This window comes from Oncorhynchus keta, chromosome 1, assembly GCF_023373465.1.
Source record: "Oncorhynchus keta strain PuntledgeMale-10-30-2019 chromosome 1, Oket_V2, whole genome shotgun sequence".
Classification (NCBI taxonomy): domain Eukaryota; kingdom Metazoa; phylum Chordata; class Actinopteri; order Salmoniformes; family Salmonidae; genus Oncorhynchus; species Oncorhynchus keta.
This window is the reverse complement of record NC_068421.1, coordinates 33,564,883-33,587,047: the sequence shown is the minus strand read 5'-3', so window position 1 is coordinate 33,587,047 and position 22,165 is coordinate 33,564,883. Positions and strand designations below refer to the sequence as shown.

The 22,165-nt window shown below is 44.5% G+C and overlaps 1 protein-coding gene across 1 annotated transcript; it reads left to right on the top strand.

Annotated features, from left to right (window-relative positions):
* The first annotated feature begins 350 nt into the window (after positions 1-350).
* LOC118373019 (olfactory receptor 56A5-like) lies at positions 351-21,575 on the top strand. Its single transcript, XM_052518743.1, has 3 exons — positions 351-366; positions 1,869-2,098; positions 20,356-21,575. Exons 1-3 carry the CDS (start codon positions 351-353, stop codon positions 21,340-21,342), a joined length of 1,233 nt encoding a protein of 410 aa, XP_052374703.1. The 3' UTR covers positions 21,343-21,575.
* Positions 21,576-22,165: the final 590 nt, after the last annotated feature.

Sequence of the window (22,165 nt, the reverse complement as noted above, 5' to 3'; positions counted from 1 at the left end):
CCACCTGCAGTTTGCCCACAAGTATGATTCATTGGCTGATCCCTCATGGTGACCTTCATGGAATTATGTGATCCTTCCTTAACCCATATGAAGTCCCACCCAGTTACTACTCTAGTGACTTTTGGCCACACGAGTTCTCTATCTCTATGCTTTCAAACTTTTTATACCGGCCACTGAGCTAAAGATTGTCCAGCCCATCTGGCATTTGCCCTAACTGCCTGGCCAGTCTGTTTCTGCCTAATTCTTCAAGATATGCGCACACTGTAATTTAAGCACAGGTGTTGTTTCACACCAATATTCCATGATAATGTCCCTGAGAGGAAAAGTTTGTGGGGTGTGTCAGTGTTAACATGGAGAACACCTCTGGTACAGTGTAACATTCTAGGTGAACCACAGTGTGATTCTACTTCATCTGAAATGGATTGAATTACTGCCTTTGTGCTGAATATGAAGATGATATGGCAAGAGACATGTAAAGGTTAAATACAATGCAACCTGATGCAAACATTTAATAGTCTTTGAGCAACTGTGAAAGTCCATTGCCATGTGTAGGGTCAGTGATTACAACTATAAGCAAATAGCCACTAAATTCAATGGCACAATGAAGCAATCATGAAGATTCATATTTTAGGGTACAGATCTAGTATGTTTTTACAAGCATGTCTTATTTTGGTCAGCCTCTCTCCATATATAATAGGATTGAAAATTTGTGGGCATATTATAAAATAGTGAAGCATAGGTGGTACACATGTCTCGAGTGCAAACAGTGAGGAGGACATAGGAAAGCTAATTCCCCTGTTTTGGGAAAAGTTCATCATTCAATTCTAACTTAAATAGGCTTGTTTTTGATCATTATATTGATTGGGCCTTACTGTGTCACATATGAAGTGCTTAGTATTGTGTATGGACGGATGCTTTGATCAAGGGAGTATGCATAGAATTCTAACTTGAAAAATACATTTTGATCTTCGCAATTTTTTGCCTCAATCGTGCAGTTATGTCAATGGGAAAAAATGAACATTCAGGCCTATGAGAGAGGAAGGCAGTGTTTTATGGTGGCTTGATGTTTGAGTAAATCTCCCCAAAGACAAACATGACTTTTTATCAGTCAGAGGATTAGACACAAGATCAATGTTAAAGTTAATGCTTCAACAATAGGTGGAAATTAACTTGAATCAGTAGTAGGCCTAAGATAACAATTATCCACATAACTGGCATTGTCTTCTTAAGTGAAATATAAGAACAGGATATATACAGTAGAATACAGTATACAGTATTTTCACTTGAGAACAAATTATTTACAATGACGGCCTACACCGGCCAAACCCAGACGATGCTGTGCCAAATGTGCACTTCCCTATGGGACTCCCAATCACAGCTGGTTGTGATACAGCCTGGATTCGAACCAGGGAGTCTGTAGTTGTAACGGCATTCAGAGGTGGAAGAAGGATCGGACCAAAGCGCAGCGTCGTAAGTGTTCATGATGATTTATTCAAAACGAACTGAACACAAAAATACAAAACAATAAACGATGTGAACAAAACGAAAACCGAAACAGTACCGTGTAGCCCAAACACTCACACGGAAACAAACACCCACGAACCAAAAGTGAAACCCAGGCTACCTAAGTATGATTCTCAATCAGAGACAAGTAACGACACCAGCCTCTGATTGAGAACCATACTAGGCTGAACACAAAAACCAACATAGAAAAACAAACAGACTGCCCATCCCAACTCACGCTATGACCACACTAAAACAAAGAATAAAATAACAGAACTATGGTCAGATCTTGACAGTACCCCCCCCCCCCAAAGGTGCGGACTCTGAACCTATAGGGGAGGGTCTGGGTGGGCGTCTGTCCGCAGTGGCGGCTCTGGCGTGGGACGTCGGACCCCACTTCACCACAGTTTTTGTCCGCCTCCTCAACCACCCCCGTGGCCTCTTACGAGCGGCGACCCTCGCCGCCGACCTCCGACTGGGGACCCTAGCCATGGGACAGGCGGGAGTCTCCGGCCGCGCCGGACAGGCGGGAGACGCCGGACAGGCGGGAGTCTCCGGCCGCGCCGGGCAGGCGCGAGACTCCGGCAGCTCCGGAGTGAAGGACGGCTCTGGCAGCTCCTGGCTGGCAGACGGCTCTGGCAGCTCCTGGCTGGCTGACGGCTCTGGAAGCTCCTGGCTGTCTGACGGCTCTGGAGGCTCCTGGCTGGCTGACGGCTCTGGCGGCTCATGGCTGGCTGACGGCTCTGGAAGCTCCTGGCTGGCTGATGGCTCAGGACAGACTGGCGTCTCTGGCGGCTCAGGACAGACTGGCAGCTCTGGCGGCTCAGGACAGACTGGTGGCTCTGGAGGCTCCGGACAGACTGGCGGCTCAGGACAGACTGGTGGCTCTGGTGGCTCAGGACCGACGGGCGACTCTGGCGGCTCAGGACAGACGGGAGGCTCTGGCGGCTCAGGACAGACGGGAGGCTCTGGCGGCTCAGGACAGACGGGAGACTCTGAAAGCGCTGAGCAGGAGGAAGGCTCTGGAAGCGCTGGACAGGCGGGAGCACCTGTAGGGAGAAGTCGGAGAGACAGCCTGGTGCGGGGGGCTGCCACTGGAGGGCTGGTGCATGGAGGTGGCACCGGATAGACCGGACCGTGCAGGCGCACTGGAGTTCTTGAGCACCGAGCCTGCCCAACCTTACCTGGTTGAATGCTTCCCGTAGCCAGGCCAGTGCTGGCGAACCGTTTTCGGTTTTCACATTTGTTGTTTTTGTAAATTGAAGTGTTAAGTTTTGTCTTCATTAAATACATTATGGACACTTACCACGCTGCATCTTGGTCCGATCCTTGCAACACTCTTCAGACGAAGAGGAGGAAAACCCTTACAACATGCCACAATATCACATCTTAGATCCGTATACCCCAGGCATATTATCTGGGTTTCTCATAACCAGGATACAACTTGTTTTGGGTAATTATAAACAGCATATGTCTATATGGATCAACTCAAAAACAGAATACTTGCGTATCCCGATTAATATTGGGATAATAGTGCTCAAGTAAGCATGGTAATTGTTACAGGCTTTGGATTTTGATTTCGAGGTTGGTTTTTGGGTGTGGATGTGCACTGATTGGAGTCGTCCTTGTTGGCCAGGATGTGTTGCACCTGTCGCCTCATTAGTTTCACCTGTGCTGGCAGAGCCAATGCTCCTAGTGGTGTGAGAGATGTTGGAAGAGCTAGACCGATGTTTAACTCTCCCTTTAAGCTTGGGGTAAACAAAGCCTTTATCGTGTCTTTTCTGTTTGGTTTGCTCCATGTTTACTTTCACTCCCTAACCTATAGGTGGTGTGGGTTTTCTTTTAGTTTGTCTTCTCAGGTAAATCTAGTGGGCATCCACAGTGAGTGTATGTTTAGATTGATGTTATTGGGATTCCCATTAGCTAACACCAATGGCGACCCTAGTTTAGACCCTACTCAAGTTTCCTTGGCCAGGACTCAGTAGGCACCCCCATGGATGCCTCTCAGAACCTATTTCAAAACCCCACCTAGTTTTGTTTTGGTTGTCAGTGACTCATTTGTTAGTCCCCTTTTTTATGTTGAGTGATGAATTTTGTTTTTTGGAGAATGTAACAAAATGAGGTCTCGTCCGGGAAATTTTGTCCCAGGTTTGCTGTAGTTGCTTCAATCACTCTGAAGCAGTGGAAAGTTGCATAAACACTCGCAGGGTAATACTAAAAAACAAACATTTTGGAGCATTTGTGGGGAACCCTTTTGGGGACATACTGAATAAATGTGACCGACCGCCTTGATTCAGTTTGAAATTGTGTTTTTTTACTTTGGATAAAAGCAGAGACACAGAGCTACAATAATAATAATAATAATATGCCATTTAGCAGACGCTTTTATCCAAAGCGACTTACAGTCATGTGTGCATACATTCTACGTATGGGTGGTCCCGGGAATCGAACCCACTACCCTGGCGTTACAAGCGCCATGCTCTACCAACTGAGCTACAGAAGGACCATACACTGCATTTGAGGAACAATGGGAAAGTAATTCTGCTTTGAATGTTGATAAACTTGTAACCTCACTTTTGAGGAAATGGTATCTGAATGTTTTGGTACCAGTTGGAGAGCTCTTCTTTGTCTACACCCATTTAGCATCATTCACACCCTCTTAAGCTTAAGCCCGACCCATCTCTTTAAGGGTTGATTTGAGCGTTCTGTACTAACAACAGCAGTCAGTCACCCAAGCTAACTGGGAAAACAGAATGTGGAAACAGAATTGATTGGATCCTTACATCCTTTTTCTCTTTCTCCAACCCCCCAGAAACACACATACATGCCCACTGACATGTGACACAGCAGCATCCCTGATTTGACTTTCCAACAGTAAAATACATTTAAAGGAAATTGCATCCAGAATTTACAGAAATTAAATGCAATACAAAGGAGAATCAAAAGATTGGGTTGATGATAAAAATAAAACAAATGTAGAAACATACAGTTCTGTTCACTTTATTGTTTTTGTTCGAGTGTTCATTTGTCTTTATTAAAAACCATTATGGACACTTACCACGCTGCATCTTAGTCCGATCCTTACTCCTCTTCAGAGGAAGAGGAGATCTGCCGTTACAAGTAGATCCTTTTGATATAAGGTATCTTGTCCTAGTAAAATACACACAATTTCCTGTACAATAAAAGGGATGAATCCATTCACATGATAAAAAAGCTGTTTATTAATTTAATCATGCTACAATGAATACATCTTTGCATTACTTATTGTATATATGAATTAAAATCATTCCAATTCATTTTGGAGCGTCATGTACAATGACAAAGATCAGCCCAATTCCCCACTCAATTACACTTCACCCAAACCTCAGTTTGTGTAACAAACATGGACTCAGATAGACATAGCATCAGTGTATCTGTCCCATTATGGTATCTGTGAGAGCACTGGAAGCGTCATTAAGGCCATCTCCATTTTTAAACAGTACATTTTCTTCTACTACTTCTACGATCTGACAAACAAACTGGAATGGTACATACTGCCACTGTGAATAAAGCCAAGGTTGGCTCCTAGGTATAATTAATTGGCTAATCCCCCCTGGTGACCTGTATGGAATTATGTGATCCTTCCTTAACATAGGAAGTCCCACACAGTTACTACTTAAAAATGGTGAAAGTCCTCAATGGCGCAGCCCATGCTAAAATGGGCTTTTGGGCACGAGAGTCCTCTATCTACCTCTATGGTTACAAACTTCTTAGACCGGTAACTGAGCTAAGGAAGGACCAGCCAGTCTGGAATTTGCCCTAACTACCTGGTCCACCTGTTTCTGCTTTATTCTTAAATATCTCCCCAGATATTAGCAGAATGGCGCTGGAGAGGATGGTTGACGTTTTACGTGCTCCTAACCAACTGGGTTATTTGATTAATTCTTTTGCGTTGTTTGTAACTTATTTTGTACATAATGTTGCTGCTACCGTCTCTTATGAACAAAAATAACTTCTGGACCTCAGAACAGCGATTACTACTGGAAGAGGCTTTTTCCTTTAACGAGTCCAACAAAAACTGTAATATCATATGTTTTACCAAGTCGTGGCTGAACGACGACATGAAGAACATAGAGCTGGCAGGTTTTACACTATATCGGCAGGATAGAACAGCAACCTATGGTAAGACAAGGGGTGGCGGTCTATGTATATTTGTAAACAACAGCTGGTGCACGATAAGGAAGTCTCAAGGTTTTGCTCGCCTGAGGTAAAGTATGTCATAAGCTGTAGACCACACTATCTACCTAGAGAGTTTTCATCTGTATTTTCGTATCTGTCCACATACCACCACAGACAGATGCTGGCACTAAGACCGCAGTCAATGAGCTGTATACCGCCATAAGGAAACAGGAAAACACTCATCCACAGGCGGCGCCCCTACTGTCCGGGGACTTTAATGCAGGGAAACTTAAATCCTTTTTACCAAATTTCTACTAGCATGTGAAATGTGCAACCAGAGGGAAAAAACTCTAGACCACCTTTACTCCAAACAAAGAGACACATACAAAGCTCTCCCTCGCCCTCCATTTGGCAAATCTGACCATAATTATATCCTCCTAATTCCTGTTTACATGCAAAAATTTAAATAAGGAAGTACCAGTGACCCGGTCAATAAAAAAGTGGTCAGATGAAGCATATGCTAAGCTAAAGGACAGTTTTGCTAGAATGGTGTATTCATCAATGCATCAAGATTCTTCCGATGGAATTGAGGTGTACACCACATCAGTCACTGGCTTCATCAATAAGTGCATCGATGACGTCGTCCCCACAGTGACTGTACGTACATACCCCAACCATAAGCCATGTATTGGCAACAGGCAACATTTGCATAGAGCTGCACCTTTCAAGGAGCAGGACTCTAATCTGGAAACTTATAAGAAATTCCAATATGCCCTCCGACGAACCATCAAACAGGCAAAGCATCAATACAGGACCAAGAACGAATCATACTACACCGGCTCCGATGCTCATCGGATGTGGTAGGGCTTGCAAACAATTACAGGCTACAAAGGGAAGCACAGCTGAGAGCGGCCCAGTGACACGAGCCTGCCAAGTTAAGAGCCTGCTAAGTTACTTCTATGCTCGCTTCGAGGAAAGTAACACTGAAACATGCATGAGAGCATCAGCTGTTCCAGATGAATGGGTGATCACGCTCTCCACAGCCGATGTGAGTAAGATCTTTAAACAGGTCAACATTCACAAGACAAACTACCAGGACGTGTACTCTGAGCATGCGCTGACCAACTGGCAAGTGTCTTCACTGACATTTTCAACCTCTCCCTGTCTGAGTCTGTAATAACAACATGTTTCAAGCAGACCACCATAGTCCTTGGGCCCAACAATACCAACATGTTTCAAGCAGACAACCATAGTCCCTGTGCCCAAGAACACTAAGGTAACCAGCCTAAATGACTGGCGACCCGTAGAACTCACGTCTGTAGCCATGAAATGCTTTGAAAGGCTGGTCATGTTTCACATCAACACCATTATCCTAGAAACCCTAGACCCACTTCAATTTGCCTACCGCCCTAACAGATCCACAGATGATGCAATCTCTATTGCAGTTCACACTGCCCTTTCTCACCTGGACGAAAAGGAACAATGCTATTCATTGACTACAAATCAGCGTTCAACACCATATTGCCCTCAAAGCTCATCACTAAGCTAAGGACCCTGGGACGAAACACCTCCCTATGCAACTGGATCCTGGACTTCCTGGACTTCCTGACGGGCCGCCCCCAGCTAGTAAGGGTAGGTAACAACACATCCGACACTCTGATCCTCAACACAGGGACCCCACAGGGGTGCGTGCTCAGGCCCCTCCTGTACTCCCTGTTCACTCATGACTGGTCAGGCACGACTCCAACACCATCATTAAGTTTGCTGATGACACAGCAGTGGTAGGCCTGATCACTGACAACAACGAGACAGTCTATAGGGAGGAGGTCAGAGACCTGCCGCCAGGACAACAATCTCTCCCTCAACGTGATCAAGACAAAGGAGATGATTGTGGACAACAAGAAAAGGGGGACCGAGCATACCCCCATTCTCATCGACAGGGCTGTAGTGGAGAAGGTTGAGAGCTTCAGGTTCCTAGGTGTCCACATCACCAACAAACAAACATGGTCCAAGCACACCAAGACAGTCATGAAGAAGGCACGACAAAACCTATTCCCCCTCAGGAGACTGAAAAGATTTGCACGGGTTCTCAGATCCTCAAAAGGTTCTACAGCTGCACCATCGAGAGCATCCTGACTGGTTGCATCACTGCCTGGTATGGCAACTGCTCGCGCTCAGACCGCAAGGCACTACAGAGGGTAGTGTGTGTGGCCCAGTACATCACTGGGGCCAAGCTTCCTGCCATCCAGGACATCTATACCAGGCGGTGTCAGAGGAAATTTTCAAAGACTCCAGCCACCCTAGTCATAGACTGTTCTCTCTGCTACCGCACTGCAAGTGGTACCGGAGCGCCAAGTCTAGGTTCAAAAGGCTTCTTCACTGCTTCTACCTCCAAGCCATAATACTCCTGAACAGCTAATCAAAGGGCTACCCAGACCTCTCTTGTACGCTGCTGCTACTCTCTGTTTATTATCTATGCATAATCACTTTAACTATATCTACATGTACATTTTACCTCGACTAACCAGTGCCCCCGCACATTGACTCTGTACCGGTACCCACAGTATATATCCTCGCTATTGTTACTTTACTGCTTTTACTGTTTAATTATTTGTTACTTTTATTTTCTATTTTTTACTTATCGCTTATTTTTCTTAACTTCTTAAATCATTGTTGGTTAAGAGCTTACAAGTGAGCATTTCACTGTAAGGTCTACCCCTGTATTCGGCGGATGTGACAAGTGTAATTTGATTTGTTTTGAGATACAAACATGCCTGTTTATCAGGGATATGATCAGACACAAGATCGATATAAAAGTTAGTGCTTCAACAATCCAGGGGAAATGAACTTTAATAAGTAGTCCTCCTAAGATAACAATTCATCAAGAGTGGAAATGTCTTATTAAGTTATATACAGTGGGGAGAACAAGTATTTGATACACTGCCGATTTTGGCCACCGATTTTCTACTTACAAAGCATGTAGAGGTTTGTCATTTTTATCATAGATACACTTCAACTGTGAGAGGCGGAATCTAAAACAAAAATCCAGAAAATCACATTGTATGATTTTTAAGTAATTAATTTGCATTTTATTGCATGACATAAGTATTTGATACATCAGAAAAGCATAACTTAATATTTGGTACAGAAACCTTTGTTTACAATTACAGAGATCATACGTTTCCTGTAGTTCTTGACCAGGTTTGCACACACTGCAGCAGGGATTTTGGCCCACTCCTCCATTCAGACCTTCTCTAGATCCTTCAGGTTTCGGGCCTGTCGCTGGGCAATACGGACTTTCAGCTCCCTACAAAGATGTTCTATTGGGTTCAGGTCTGGAAACTGGCTAGGCCACTCCAGGACCTTGAGATGCTTCTTACGGAGCCACTCCTGAGTTGCCCTGGCTGTATGTTCCGGTCCGTTGTCATGCTGGAAGACCCAGCCACGACCCATCTTCAATGCTCTTACTGAGGGTCTCACGATACATGGCCCCATCCATCCTCCCCTCAATACGGTGCAGTCGTCTTGTCCCCTTTGCAGAAAAGCATCCCCAAAGAATGATGTTTCCACCTCCATGCTTCACGGTTGGGATGGGGTTCTTGGGGTTGTATTCATCCTTCTTCTTCCTCCAAACACGGTGAGTGGAGTTTAGACCAAAAAAAAAAAAAAAAAATGTTGTCTCATCAGACCACATGACCTTCTTCCATTCCTCCTCTGGATCATCCAGATGGTCATTGGCAAACTTCAGACGGGCCTGGACATGTGCTGGCTTGAGCAGGGGGACCTTGCGTGCGCTGCAGGACTTTAATCCATGACGGCGTAGTGTGTTACTAATGGTTTTCTTTGAGACTGTGGTCCCAGCTCTCTTCAGGTCATTGACCAGGTCCTGCCGTGTCGTTCTGGGCTGATCCCTCACCTTCCTCATGATCATTGATGCCCCACGAGGTGAGATGTTGCATGGAGCCCCAGACCGAGGGTGATTGTCCGTCATCTTGAACTTCTTCCATTTTCTAATAATTGCGCCAACAGTTGTTGCCAACAGTTGTTGCGCCAACAGTTGTTCTCACCAAGCTGCTTGCCTATTGTCCTGTAGCCCATCCCAGCCTTGTGCAGGTCTACAATTTTATCCCTGATGTCCTTACACAGCTCTCTGGTCTTGGCCATTGTGGAGAGGTTGGAGTCTGTTTGATTGAGTGTGTGGAGAGGTGTCTTTCAAACAGGTGTAGTTAATACAGGTAATGAGTGGAGAACAGGAGGGCTTCTTAAAGAAAAACTAAAAGGTCTGTAAGAGCCGGAATTCTTACTGGTTGGTAGGTGATCAAATACTTATGTCATGCAATAAAATGCAAATTAATTACTTAAAAATCATACAATTGATTTTCCCTATTTTTGTTTTAGATTCCGTCTCTCACAGTTGAAGTGTACCTATGATAAAAATTACAGACGTCTACATGCTTTGTAAGTAGAAAAACCTGCAAAATCGGCAGTGTATCAAATACCTGTTCTCCCGACTGTATAAGAGCAGGATACAGTGCCTTGCGAAAGTATTCGGCCACCTTGAACTTTGCGACCTTTTGCCACATTTCAGGCTTCAAACATGAAGATCTAAAACTGTATTTTTTTGTGAGGAATCAACAACAAGTGGGACACAATCATGAAGTGGAACGACATTTATTGGATATTTCAAACTTTTTTAACAAATCAAAAACTGAAAAATCAGGCGTGCAAAATTATTCAGCCCCTTTATTTTCAGTGCAGCAAACTCTCTCCAGAAGTTCAGTGAGGATCTCTGAATTATCCAATGTTGACCTAAATGACTAATGATGATAAATACAATCCACCTGTGTGTAATCAAGTCTCCGTATAAATGCACCTGCACTGTGATAGTCTCAGAGGTCCGTTAAAAGCGCAGAGAGCATCATGAAGAACAAGGAACACACCAGGCAGGTCCGAGATACTGTTGTGAAGAAGTTTAAAGCCGGATTTGGATACAAAAAGATTTCCCAAGCTTTAAACATCCCAAGGAGCACTGTGCAAGCGATAATATTGAAATGGAAGGAGTATCAGACCACTGCAAATCTACCAAAACCTGGCCGTCCCTCTAAACTTTCAGCTCATACAAGGAGAAGACAGATCAGAGATGCAGCCAAGAGGCCCATGATCACTCTGGATGAACTCCAGAGATCTACAGCTGAGGTGGGAGACTCTGTCCTTAGGACAACAATCAGTCGTATATTGCACAAATCTGGCCTTTATGGAAGAGTGGCAAGAAGAAAGCCATTTCTTAAAGATATCCATAAAAAGTGTTGTTTAAAGTTTGCCACAAGCCACCTGGGAGACACACCAAACATGTGGAAGAAGGTGCTCTGGTCAGATGAAACCAAAATTGAACTTTTTGGCAACAATGCAAAACGTTATGTTTGGCGTAAAAGCAACATAGCTCATCACCCTGAACATACCATCCCCACTGTCAAACATGGTGGTGGCAGCATCATGGTTTGGGCCTGCTTTTCTTCAGCAGGGACAGGGAAGATGGTTAAAATTGATGGGAAGATGGATGGAGCCAAATACAGGACCATTCTGGAAGAAAACCTGATGGAGTCTGCAAAAGACCTGAGACTGGGACGGAGATTTGTCTTCCAACAAGACAATGATCCAAAACATAAAGCAAAATGGAATGGTTCAAAAATAAACATATCCAGGTGTTAGAATGGCCAAGTCAAAGTCCAGACCTGAATCCAATCGAGAATCTGTGGAAAGAACTGAAAACTGCTGTTCACAAATGCTCTCCATCCAACCTCACTGAGCTTGAGCTGTTTTGCAAGGAGGAATGGGAAAAAATGTCAGTCTCTCGATGTGCAAAACTGATAGAGACATACCCCAAGCGACTTACAGATGTAATCGCAGCAAAAGGTGGCGCTACAAAGTATTAACATAAGGGGGCTGAATAATTTTGCACGCCCAATTTTTCAGTTTTTGATTTGTTAAAAAAGTTTGAAATATCCAATAAATGTTGTTCCACTTCATGATTGTGTCCCACTTGTTGTTGATTCTTCACAAAAAAATACAGTTTTATATCTTTATGTTTGAAGCCTGAAATGTGGCAAAAGGCCGCAAAGTTCAAGGGGGGCCTTTCGCAAGTCACTGTATATACAGTAGGCCTATGAACAGCCATTTTCACTTAAAGGTCAAATGCAGCCATTTTTATCTCAATATCATGTGATTTTTGGATAACAATTTAATAAGTATGTTACTGTGATTATGTTTGAAGCAACATCTCAAGACATCAGTCAGGAAGTTAAAGCATGGTCCCAAATGGGTCTCCAAATGGACAATGACCCCAAGCATACTTCCAAAGTTGTGGCAAAATGGCTTAAGGACAACAAAGTCAAGGTATTAGAGTGGCCATCACAAAGCCCTGACCTCAAGCCTATAGAAGATTTGAGGGCAGAACTGAAAAAGCGTGTGCGAGCAAGGAGGCCTACATACCCAACTCAATTACACCAGCTCTGTCAGGAGGAATGGGCCAAAATTCCCCCAACTTATTGTGGGAAGATTGTGGAAGGCTACTCAAAACAATTGACCCAAGTTAAACAATTTAAAGGCAATGCTACCAAATACTAATTGAGTGTATGCAAACTTCTGACCCACTGGGAATGTGATGAAAGAAATAAAATCTGAAATAAATAATTCTCTACTGTTATTCTAACATTTCACATTCTTAAAATAAAGTGGTGATCCGAACTCACAGGACATTTTTTACTATGATTAAATGTCAGGAAATGTGATGTAATAATTATTGTATCTCTCAAATATGATAATATAATTTGTGTGTCGACCCACATTGTTAACTTATCTTATAATGGCGCAGGGAGGAGTGAAGAATATGTGTGTGCGTTAAAGAACCAAATGCTGCCCGCGGCCAGTGACGGACTTCTACGTCACATTACCTTCCTCCTCTCCTGAAGCGACCATGTACGGGAGCCTTGATAGGTAGTCCGCAGTAACGTTCTCTTTTCCTGCCTTGTGACGGACACAGAACCTGAAGGGCTGGAGCTCCAGATACCACCTGGTCACACGAGAATTCCGGTCCTTCATGGTCTGGATCCAGGTCAGTGCTCTGTGGTCCGTGTGCAGGTCAAATTCCCTCCCAAGAAGGTAGTAACGGAGGCTATCTAGGGCCCACTTTATAGCCAGACACTCCTTTTCGATTGTAGAATACCTGGTTTCCCTGGGCAACAGCTTCCGACTCAGGTACAGCACAGGAAGCTCTTCTCTTGGCTCCCCTTGGGCCAGTACAGCTCCAATTCCTACAGCCGAAGCGTCCACCTGCACGAGAAATCTCTTCTGAAAATCAGGGGTCTGGAGAACAGGGAATGAGCACAGTCGTTTTTTCAGTGTCATGAAGGCTTCCTCACACTCCTCAGTCCACTTCACAGGGTTGCTGGCCCCCTTCGAAGTGAGGTTGGTCAGAGGGACAGCGATGGTCGAAAACTGTGGAATGAATCTCCGGTACCACCCTGCCAGACCTAGGAAGGACTTCACCTGTTTCTTGGTTCTGGGTTGAGGGCTATTCCTGATGGACTCCACTTTCTCCACCTGAGGCCGAACTTCACCCTTACCCAGCTGGTAACCCAGGTACTTTGTCTCCTGTTTCGCCCACTCACACTTCAGGAGGTTAAGCGTGAGGCCTGCTTCATGAATCTTCCCCAGGACTCTGCTAAGATGCTGTATGTGCTCCTCCCAGGAGTGGCTGTAGATCACCACGTCGTCCAAGTAAGCAGCACAGTAATCGTCACAGTCCTGGAGGACCTTGTCCATCAGCCTCTGGAAAGTCGCAGGGGCCCCATGAAGGCCAAACGGCATGACCTTGAACTGGAACAGGCCCATTGGCGTCCGGAATGCAGTGTAGGCCTTGGATTGTTCATCCAGGGGCACCTGCCAGTACCCTTTGCAGAGATCCAATGTGGTGATGTAATGAGCTCTACCTATTCTCTCCAGTAAGTCGTCAATGCGGGGCATGGGATAGGCATCAAACTGGGAGATGGCATTCACCTTACGGAAGTCCATGCAGACGCGCAAAGAGCCATCCTTCTTTGGGACAATGACAATAGGGCTGCTCCATTCACTTGAAGATGGCTCGACAACATCCATCTCTATCATGGTGTGGACCTCTTCCTTGAGGGCTACCACCAGCCTCTCAGGCACACGGTAAGGATGCTGGCGGACAGGGTTCTGGCCAGGTTTCAAACGAATGACGTGTTCTAGGACTTTGGTTCTTCCTGGTCTCTGACTGAAGAGGGCCGGATACTTGCCAAACAGCTGCTTCAGCTCATCTTGCTTGTCTTCTTCCAGGTGAGCCAGTATGACTTCTGCTCGTTCTTTCCATGCCTCTGTGACCCCATCCGACTCATCCTCTTCTACTCTGCGGACCAGAAAGGACTTTCCTTTGGAGAGTTCCTCTCTCTCTCCCAGGCCTTGAGAAGGTTCACATGGTAGGTTTGCTTCTTCTTACCCTTGTCCGGGTGCAGCACCTCGTAGGTCACTGGGCCCATCTTCCTCCCGATTAGGTACGGTCCTTGCCATTGCGCAAGGAGCTTGCTGGTAGATGAGGGAAGGAGGAGCAGGACTTTCTGTCCTGGCTCAAACTCTCTGTGGCGAGCGTGCTGGTCATAGCCTCTCTTCTGGGCCTTCTGGGCTTGCTGAAGGTTTGCTCTAGCTTCCTCTCGGTACCGTTCCAACCTGTCTCGCATCTGGAGGACATACTGGACAATCCCCTGTCCTGAGGTAGCTACTGGGAACCTTCCCAGCACTTCTTCAGCAGGTCCAGTGGTCCTTGCACTGGCCATCCATAGAGGAGTTCGAATGGCGAGAAACCTGTCGATGCCTGAGGCACCTCCCTGTAAGCAAAAAGCAGAAAGGGTAACCACTTATCCCAGTCTTTACCAGTGTCAGCCACAAACTTCCTCAACATGTTCTTGAGCGTTTGATTGAATCTCTCTACGAGCCCATCAGTTTGGGGATGGTAGGGAGTAGTCCTCAAACCTTTAATGCCCAGCTGTCGGTGGAGTTGAACCATCAGTCGCGAGGTGAAGTTTGTCCCTTGGTCCGTCAGGATTTCATCTGGGATTCCTACACGAGAGAAGAGCTGAACAAGAGCACTGATTATTTTTGGAGTGGTTATGGAACGGAGTGGGAAGGCTTCTGGGAACCGGGTGGCATAGTCACAGATCACCAATATATACTTGTAACCTGCACTACTCTTCTCCAAGGGTCCAACAATGTCCATTGCAATTCTCTTGAATGGGGTAGAGATAACAGGCAGTGAACATAGAGGAGCCCGTTCAGACCTACGGACAGCACTGGTTTTCTGGCACGTGGGGCATGATTTGCAGTATTTTTGTACATCAGTATACATGGAGGGCCAAAAGAAACGGGAGCCTAGCCTAAGATAGGTCTTATGTTGCCCTAGATGGCCTGCCCATGGAACTGTATGTGCAAGGTTGAGAACAAGTGGTCTACAGGTAGATGGCACCACCAACTTCCTGCTATCTGCCTCTGACCCAAGGTAGAGTATGTGGTTGTCTACTGTGTAAATCCCCCCACATGAAGATTGACTGTCCCCAGCTAAGGCCTTGTCAAACAAACATTTCAAGGTTGCGTCAGACTTCTGCAGTGTAGCAAAATTTTGTGGAACATCCCATTGCACCTCTAACCCAGACACATCAGCAACAGGTACAGGGGTTCCCACATACTTCTCTAGACGCCGCTGGCGGCGTGACTTTCTGGGCCCTTTGGTTCCCCCCTCGCACAGACTATCACACAAGTCAGGCAGAGGTTGTAAACCAGCTTTGGCCTGGGCACGAGTGACAACTGAACATGCCATCTGAACATCAGACTGGCAAACTGACTGCTCATATAGCTGACCCCCCACACTTCCCAACAGATCAGAGAGTACAGGCACATCCCTCCCCAAAATCATCTCAAAAGGTAGCTTCTCCATTACCCCAACTTTGAGGAGGTATTTCTGACCCTGAATCTCAACTGTGAGCTCAGCTGTGGGCTGCTGTGACTGGTCACCATGGACACATTGGATCAGTGTCTGATGACCATAATCAATGTCATTAACAGGTACATTACCTTTTCTGATCAATGACAGGGAACTGCCGGTGTCAATCATTGCAGTAAGACTTTTACCATTCACTTTTACAGGTACCAAGCATGACCCTTCCCGAGTCTGTCTATTCTGAACACCATCCCCCTCTCTGGGTACATAACAGTAACCTGAGAGCTTGGATTTACGTAGCGGACACATTGAAGCTTTGTGCCCCTGCTGCCGGCAGTAAAAACAGGTCAGACCCCTCCCATCAGAGCGAACTGCATGATCCCTTACCTCCCTCCCAGACACATAACCCCCAGAGTTACCTCCACCATCTCTGGCGTTTCTGATGTCCCTTGTGTCTCTGAGACTCCTTGGAGCGGGTGCTGCAGGTTGTGGTGGGCCCCCTTTACGTGCATTAAGATACTGCAGGGCAAGCTTGGCCGCCATAAGCCCGTCCTTGGGCTCGTGCTCTCGGACCCAGGTTCGAATGTCGTGTGGTAGAACTTGTAGAAGTTGCTCGAGGATGATGACCTCCCCGATTTCGTCCTGTGTCTTCTCCCCCGGTCGAACCCATCGTCGGTAGAGACCCTTGAGGCGGTGGTACGTCTCTGTCGGCGACTCACCCGATGGCGTTGATGCAGCTCTGAAGCGTTGACGGTAGGTTTCCGGTGAGATGTCAAACTTCACCAGCAGCGCTTCCTTCAAGCCCTTGTAGACATTGGACAGCCCCTCATCCATTGCTGTGTAAGCCTCTAAGGCCTTGCCCGTGAGCAATGGGACAAGCCTGCAGGCCCACTCTACCTCAGGCCACTGCCACGTCTTAGCCATGCGCTCAAACCTCAGCAGGTAGTTTTCAATGTCCTCCCCTGCTGGTATGAGGGCATCTTTGGCTCCTTCCTCAGGAATGCTGGAAGATGGACGTTAACACTGCTGGACTGGTCTCCTGGTGCTGGCCTCATTACTGCTTGGGGTGCCTGCTGTGGAGTTGAAGTCCCTGCTGCATCGAGCCTTTGTCGTCCTGGTGTTGGAAGACCCAATCTTGGGCTCTCACTGACGAGTTCCGCCTGGTGGGGAGCTGTGAGGATAGATTGGCGTAGGCCACGTAACTCCTGCTTGAGGTCTTCGTCCCTCCTCTCAAGGCAGGTGAAAAGTTGCTGAAAAAGGGTTACCATGGTTGGGTGTGGTTCTGGTCCCCCAACTGCTCCTTCAGTCAGCAGCTCACCCAGTTCTGGTTGTCTTTGGCCCCGCGGTCGGGCTCCTAGTTTCTCATACTTGACCTCTTCTTCACCAGACGATTCCATGGTATTCCACCCCGGTTCAACTTCAGGTACCTTTTCTGACAGTTGATGCTGTTGCTGAGAACGCAATCCTGTACGCATTCCTTTACCTCTCTTGTTGGAATTCACTGATTTGCGGTACGCCATCCCACCACTGCCACCATATGTCACGTAGAGTAGGCCAGAAGGCTAAACTGGATAACCTAACCTCTAACAAAATAAAAAGATGGCGGAACCGCAAAAGTTCTTCTGTGCAAAGGTGTTTATTTACAAGTGAATTCCGGAACAAAAAAACAACAGTACTGCCATCAACGTCTACCTTATGGGACAGCTTAAAAACAATGCTGCCCCATCCACAGCTCAATCCAAAATGCCCTCCCCCATGACTGAAAGAGAGGCTCCTTTTGTAGGGCTAGCCCCTCCCCTCAGAACAATTAACCCTGGTTAATTAATCAATTAATAATACAAACATACATTTTCCATGAACTAAACATACTAAAGGATATACATTGCAACACGGTTTTAAACAATATCACAACATAACATTTACAACATTACATCACTACTGACAATATCTTTCAATATGCCCATGTGCATTAATGAGCCATTTGGGACAGGCACTATAAAGCCAACCCAATTCCCTGAGCTCGGGTCCTTTTCCAGCATACCCGGAAGCTACAGAGATGGAGAGAGAGAAACAGAACAAACAAACAATGCGCTCATCCACAACATTGATAAGTATAATAATTATTGTATCTCTCAAATATGACCACTGACAGGTGTGAAATGCATGCACCAAGACAGAAGTTAATTTGTGTGTCGACCCACATTGTTAACTTATCTTATAATGGCGCAGGGAGGAGTGAAGAATATGTGTGTGCGTTAAAGAACCAAATGCTGCCCGCGGCCAGTGACGGACTTCTACGTCACATGTGAAAAACTGAGTTTAAATGTATTTGGTTAAGGTGTATGTAAAATTCAGACTTCAACTGTATATTTCTGTTTGATGTACAGTAGGGCAAAAAAGTATTTAGTCAGCCACCAATTGTGCAAGTTATCCCACTTAAAAAGATGAGAGAGGCCTGTAATTTTCATCATAGGTACACTTCAACTATGACAGACAAAATCAGAAGAAAAAAAATCCAGAAAATCACATTGTAGGATTTTTTATGAATTTATTTGCAAATCATGGTGGATAATAAGTATTTGGTCAATAACAAAAGTTTCTCAATACTTTGTTATATACCCTTTGTTGGCAATGACAGAGGTCAAATGTTTTCTGTAAGTCTTCACAAGGTTTTCACACACCCAGCCACATTTCATCTTCAATGCCCTTGCTGATGGAAGGAGGTTTTCACTCGAAATCTCACGATACATGGCCCCATTCATTCTTTCCTTTACACGGATCAGTCATCCTGGTCCCTTTGCAGAAAAACAGCCCCAAAGCATGATGTTTCCACCCCCATGCTTCACAGTAGGTATGGTGTTCTGTGGATGCAACTCAGCATTCTTTGTCCTCCAAACACGACGAGTTGAGTTTTTACCAAAAAGTTATATTTTGGTATCGTCTGACCATATGACATTCTCCCAAACTTCTTCTGGATCATCCAAATGCTCTCTAGCAAACTTCAGACGGGCCTGGACATGTACTGGCTTAAGCAGGGGGACACGTCTGGCACTGCAGGATTTGAGTCCCTGGCGGCGTAGTGTGTTAATGATGGTAGGCTTTGTTCCTTTGGTCCCAGCTCTCTGCAGGTCATTCACTAGGTCCCCCCGTGTGGTTCTGGGATTTTTGCTCACCTTTCTTGTTATCATTTTGACCCCACGGGGTGAGACCTTGCGTGGAGGCCCAGATCGAGGGAGATTATCAGTGGTCTTGTATGTCTTCCATTGCCTAATAATTGCTCCCACAGTTGATGTCTTCAAACCAAGCTGCTTACCTATTGCAGATTCAGTCTTCCTAGCCTGGTGCAGGTCTACAATTTTGTTTCTGGTGTCCTTTGACAGCTCTTTGGTCTTGGCCATAGTGGAGTTTGGAGTGTGACTGTTTGAGGTTGTGGACAGGTATCTTTTATACTGATAACAAGTTCAAACAGGTGCCATTAATACAGATAACGAATGGAGGACAGAGGAGCCTCTTAAAGAAGAAGTTACAGAAGAAGTTACAGGTCTGTGAGAGCCAGTAATCTTGCTTGTGTGTAAGTGACCAAATACTTATTTTCCACCATCATTTGCAAATAAATTCATAAAAAATCCTACAATGTGATTTTCTGGATTTTTTTCCCTCATTTTGTCTGTCATAGTTGAAGTCTACCTATGATGAAAATTACAGGCCTCTCATATTTTTAAGTGGGAGAACTTGCACAATTGGTGGCTGACTAAATACTTTTTTGCCCCACTGTATGTCTAAACTTTGTCTCTTAACCTGTTGTATCGTTCGTCGTCCTTGTCTGAGGAGTATGAAGGATCGGAGGACCAATGTGCAGCGTGGTACGTGTTCATGATGAATTTATTAAACACAGAACACTAAAACAAAAATAACAAAGAGAATGACACGAAACGAAACAGTCCTGCAGTACCACACCATTAAGACCCCTAATAAAGTCAACCTGTTGTTGGCGGTGGTATATATCGTCCAAATTCATAGAAGCAAGGACTGACCATCCATGATATCAAAATCATAGTTTTAACCATGTTTTGAGGCTATACAGTGTTTGTTTTCAGTTATATTGTTTATAAACAATGGAGTGAAACAGGCTTATATTTTGGGTTCTTATGGGGTAAGACAGTTGACTCAGCCCATGAGGCATTCATAAGTTATATTTTTCAAGAAACAATGGGTGTATATGATTCTTTTAAAAGTTTGAAAATGTAAGATTAGCCATTTAAGTGAACCAAAATAATTGGAATACAGTCAAACAAACACAAACACCTCCCTGATCTCAAACGAAGTGATACAAATACATCCTTAATTAATGCCATTGGGTGACATCTCTCTAAGACATTGCTTTAATTTGGAAAATACTAAAAATACTCATGTCAATTATGATATGGTTAAGGTATAAAAAGGCTCAAATGTATCACGCCAGCCAACATCTTACTTGGAAGACTGTTCATTTTAGAATGTTCTCATCTTCATCAAATTCATTCACACCAACTCTAGTTTATTAACCTGATGGTAACTATTTTGACATTTGCAAATTTTCTAAACGTTTATTTTATTACTGCATTTTATTATATGTAAAATTATGTCTGATAACTTCTGATTATAATTGTCTTTTCCTCAGGAAATATGAACCAAACTGTCTTGCATAGCACTGTATTTTCACTGCGTATGGACCTCCAGGCCCACTCAACTACGCAGCTTTTTTCTTCACATTTTTGCTTTTCTTCATTACAATATTTGCCAACATCAGTCTCATGCTTGTCATCTACTTAGAATCACACTTACACAAGCCCATGTACATATTTCTGTTCAACTTGGCGGTGAATGGACTGATTGGGTGTTTATCCGTCTGTCCGAAGATCATGGACAATCTTGTTAATGACATAAAGGACATCTCTCACAAAGGTTGTTTATTGCAGGTGTTTTTCAGCAGTGTATATGCAACGTGTGCTTACGTTATTCTAGCAGTGATGGCATATGACAGGTATGTCTCAATTTGTAAGCCATTGCAATATCATAGCATTATGACCCCTTCTAAAGTGAAGATGTTGGTAGCATTGGTATATTTTATTCCCATAACTATGCTTGCTTTTCAAATATTTATCACTTCTAGGCTGCCTGTGTGCAGCTACAATATCAACAAGCTTTTTTGTGATAACCTATCAGTTGTTAAACTCTCTTGTGTTGAAAGTGCACTGAGTAACCTGTATGGTATATGTATGATAGCAAGTCTAGTGGTTTTACCTTTTGTGTTAGTTGTGCTCTCATACATCAAAATATTACTTGTTTGCTTGAAAGTCTCAAAGGAGTCACAAACTAAGGCTTTTAATACATGTGCTCCCCACTTGATCACTTTCATCAACTTCTCAACAGCCATCCTTTTTTCTGTTATTTACAACAGGCACAGCACAGTTAGCAAGGAGGTTAATGTATTAATATCAGTACAGTCCATTCTTTTCCCGCCACTGGTACACCCTATCATATATGGTATTAGGACCAAGGAGATCAGAACATGTATTACAAAAATTATAAGAACAAGAATCTTTTCTAACTCTCTTGATTTTCCTCATCTAAAATCTAAACGTAAACTGGTACCAATTATGACTTTAGCAGCAGGGCAAGGGTTGCCGGTTTGAATCCCAGGTATCACAAGAACTTATGACAGAATGTGAGCCGCCAGAACTGGATGTTTTTATCATCAACCTAATCGCTTGTTTCTCCTTTGTATTGCATTTTTGTTTTGTGAATTATTATGCATTTTGTTAAGTCAAATAAGGGATGGTGCTGTGTCACTGATCCTTCCACTTTAGCATGTCAGTGGGCATGTATGTGTGTTTCAGGGGGGTTGGAGAAAGGGAAAAGGGATGTAAGGATGCAATAAGTTCTGTTTCCACAAATGGGTAGTAAAGTATTCTTCCAGACATGACAGATCTAGTAGATCCTTTTGATATTTTGAAGAAATGTGAATTAGAAAGTAAAATAAACAAATAATTTCCGGTAAAAAAAGGGATGTATGCATTTTCTTGATCAAATAGTTTATTAATTTCGTCATCCTAAAATAAATACAACTATTTTTGCATCATTTATTGTTTATGTAAATGAAAATAATTCAAATGCATTTTTTAAATAGCTTCATGTAAAATGAGGAAGTTCGGCCCAATTCCCCACTCAAATACACTTAATCTAAAGACACCTCAGTTTGTGTTACAAACATAGACGTCAGCGTATCTGTCCCAATAGGACGTCTGTGAGAGTACGGGCAGCGCCATTGAGGCCATCTACATTTTGAAGTTGTCAATTTTCTCCTTCTACTACTTCTATGAGTTGGCAAACAATCTGAAAGGTTGCATAATGCCACTCGGAGAGTGTTGTTTGAACAGGTATAAAGTTGGTGAATTACTGCCACCTGCAGTTTGCCCACAAGTATGATTCATTGGCTGATCCCTCATGGTGACCTTC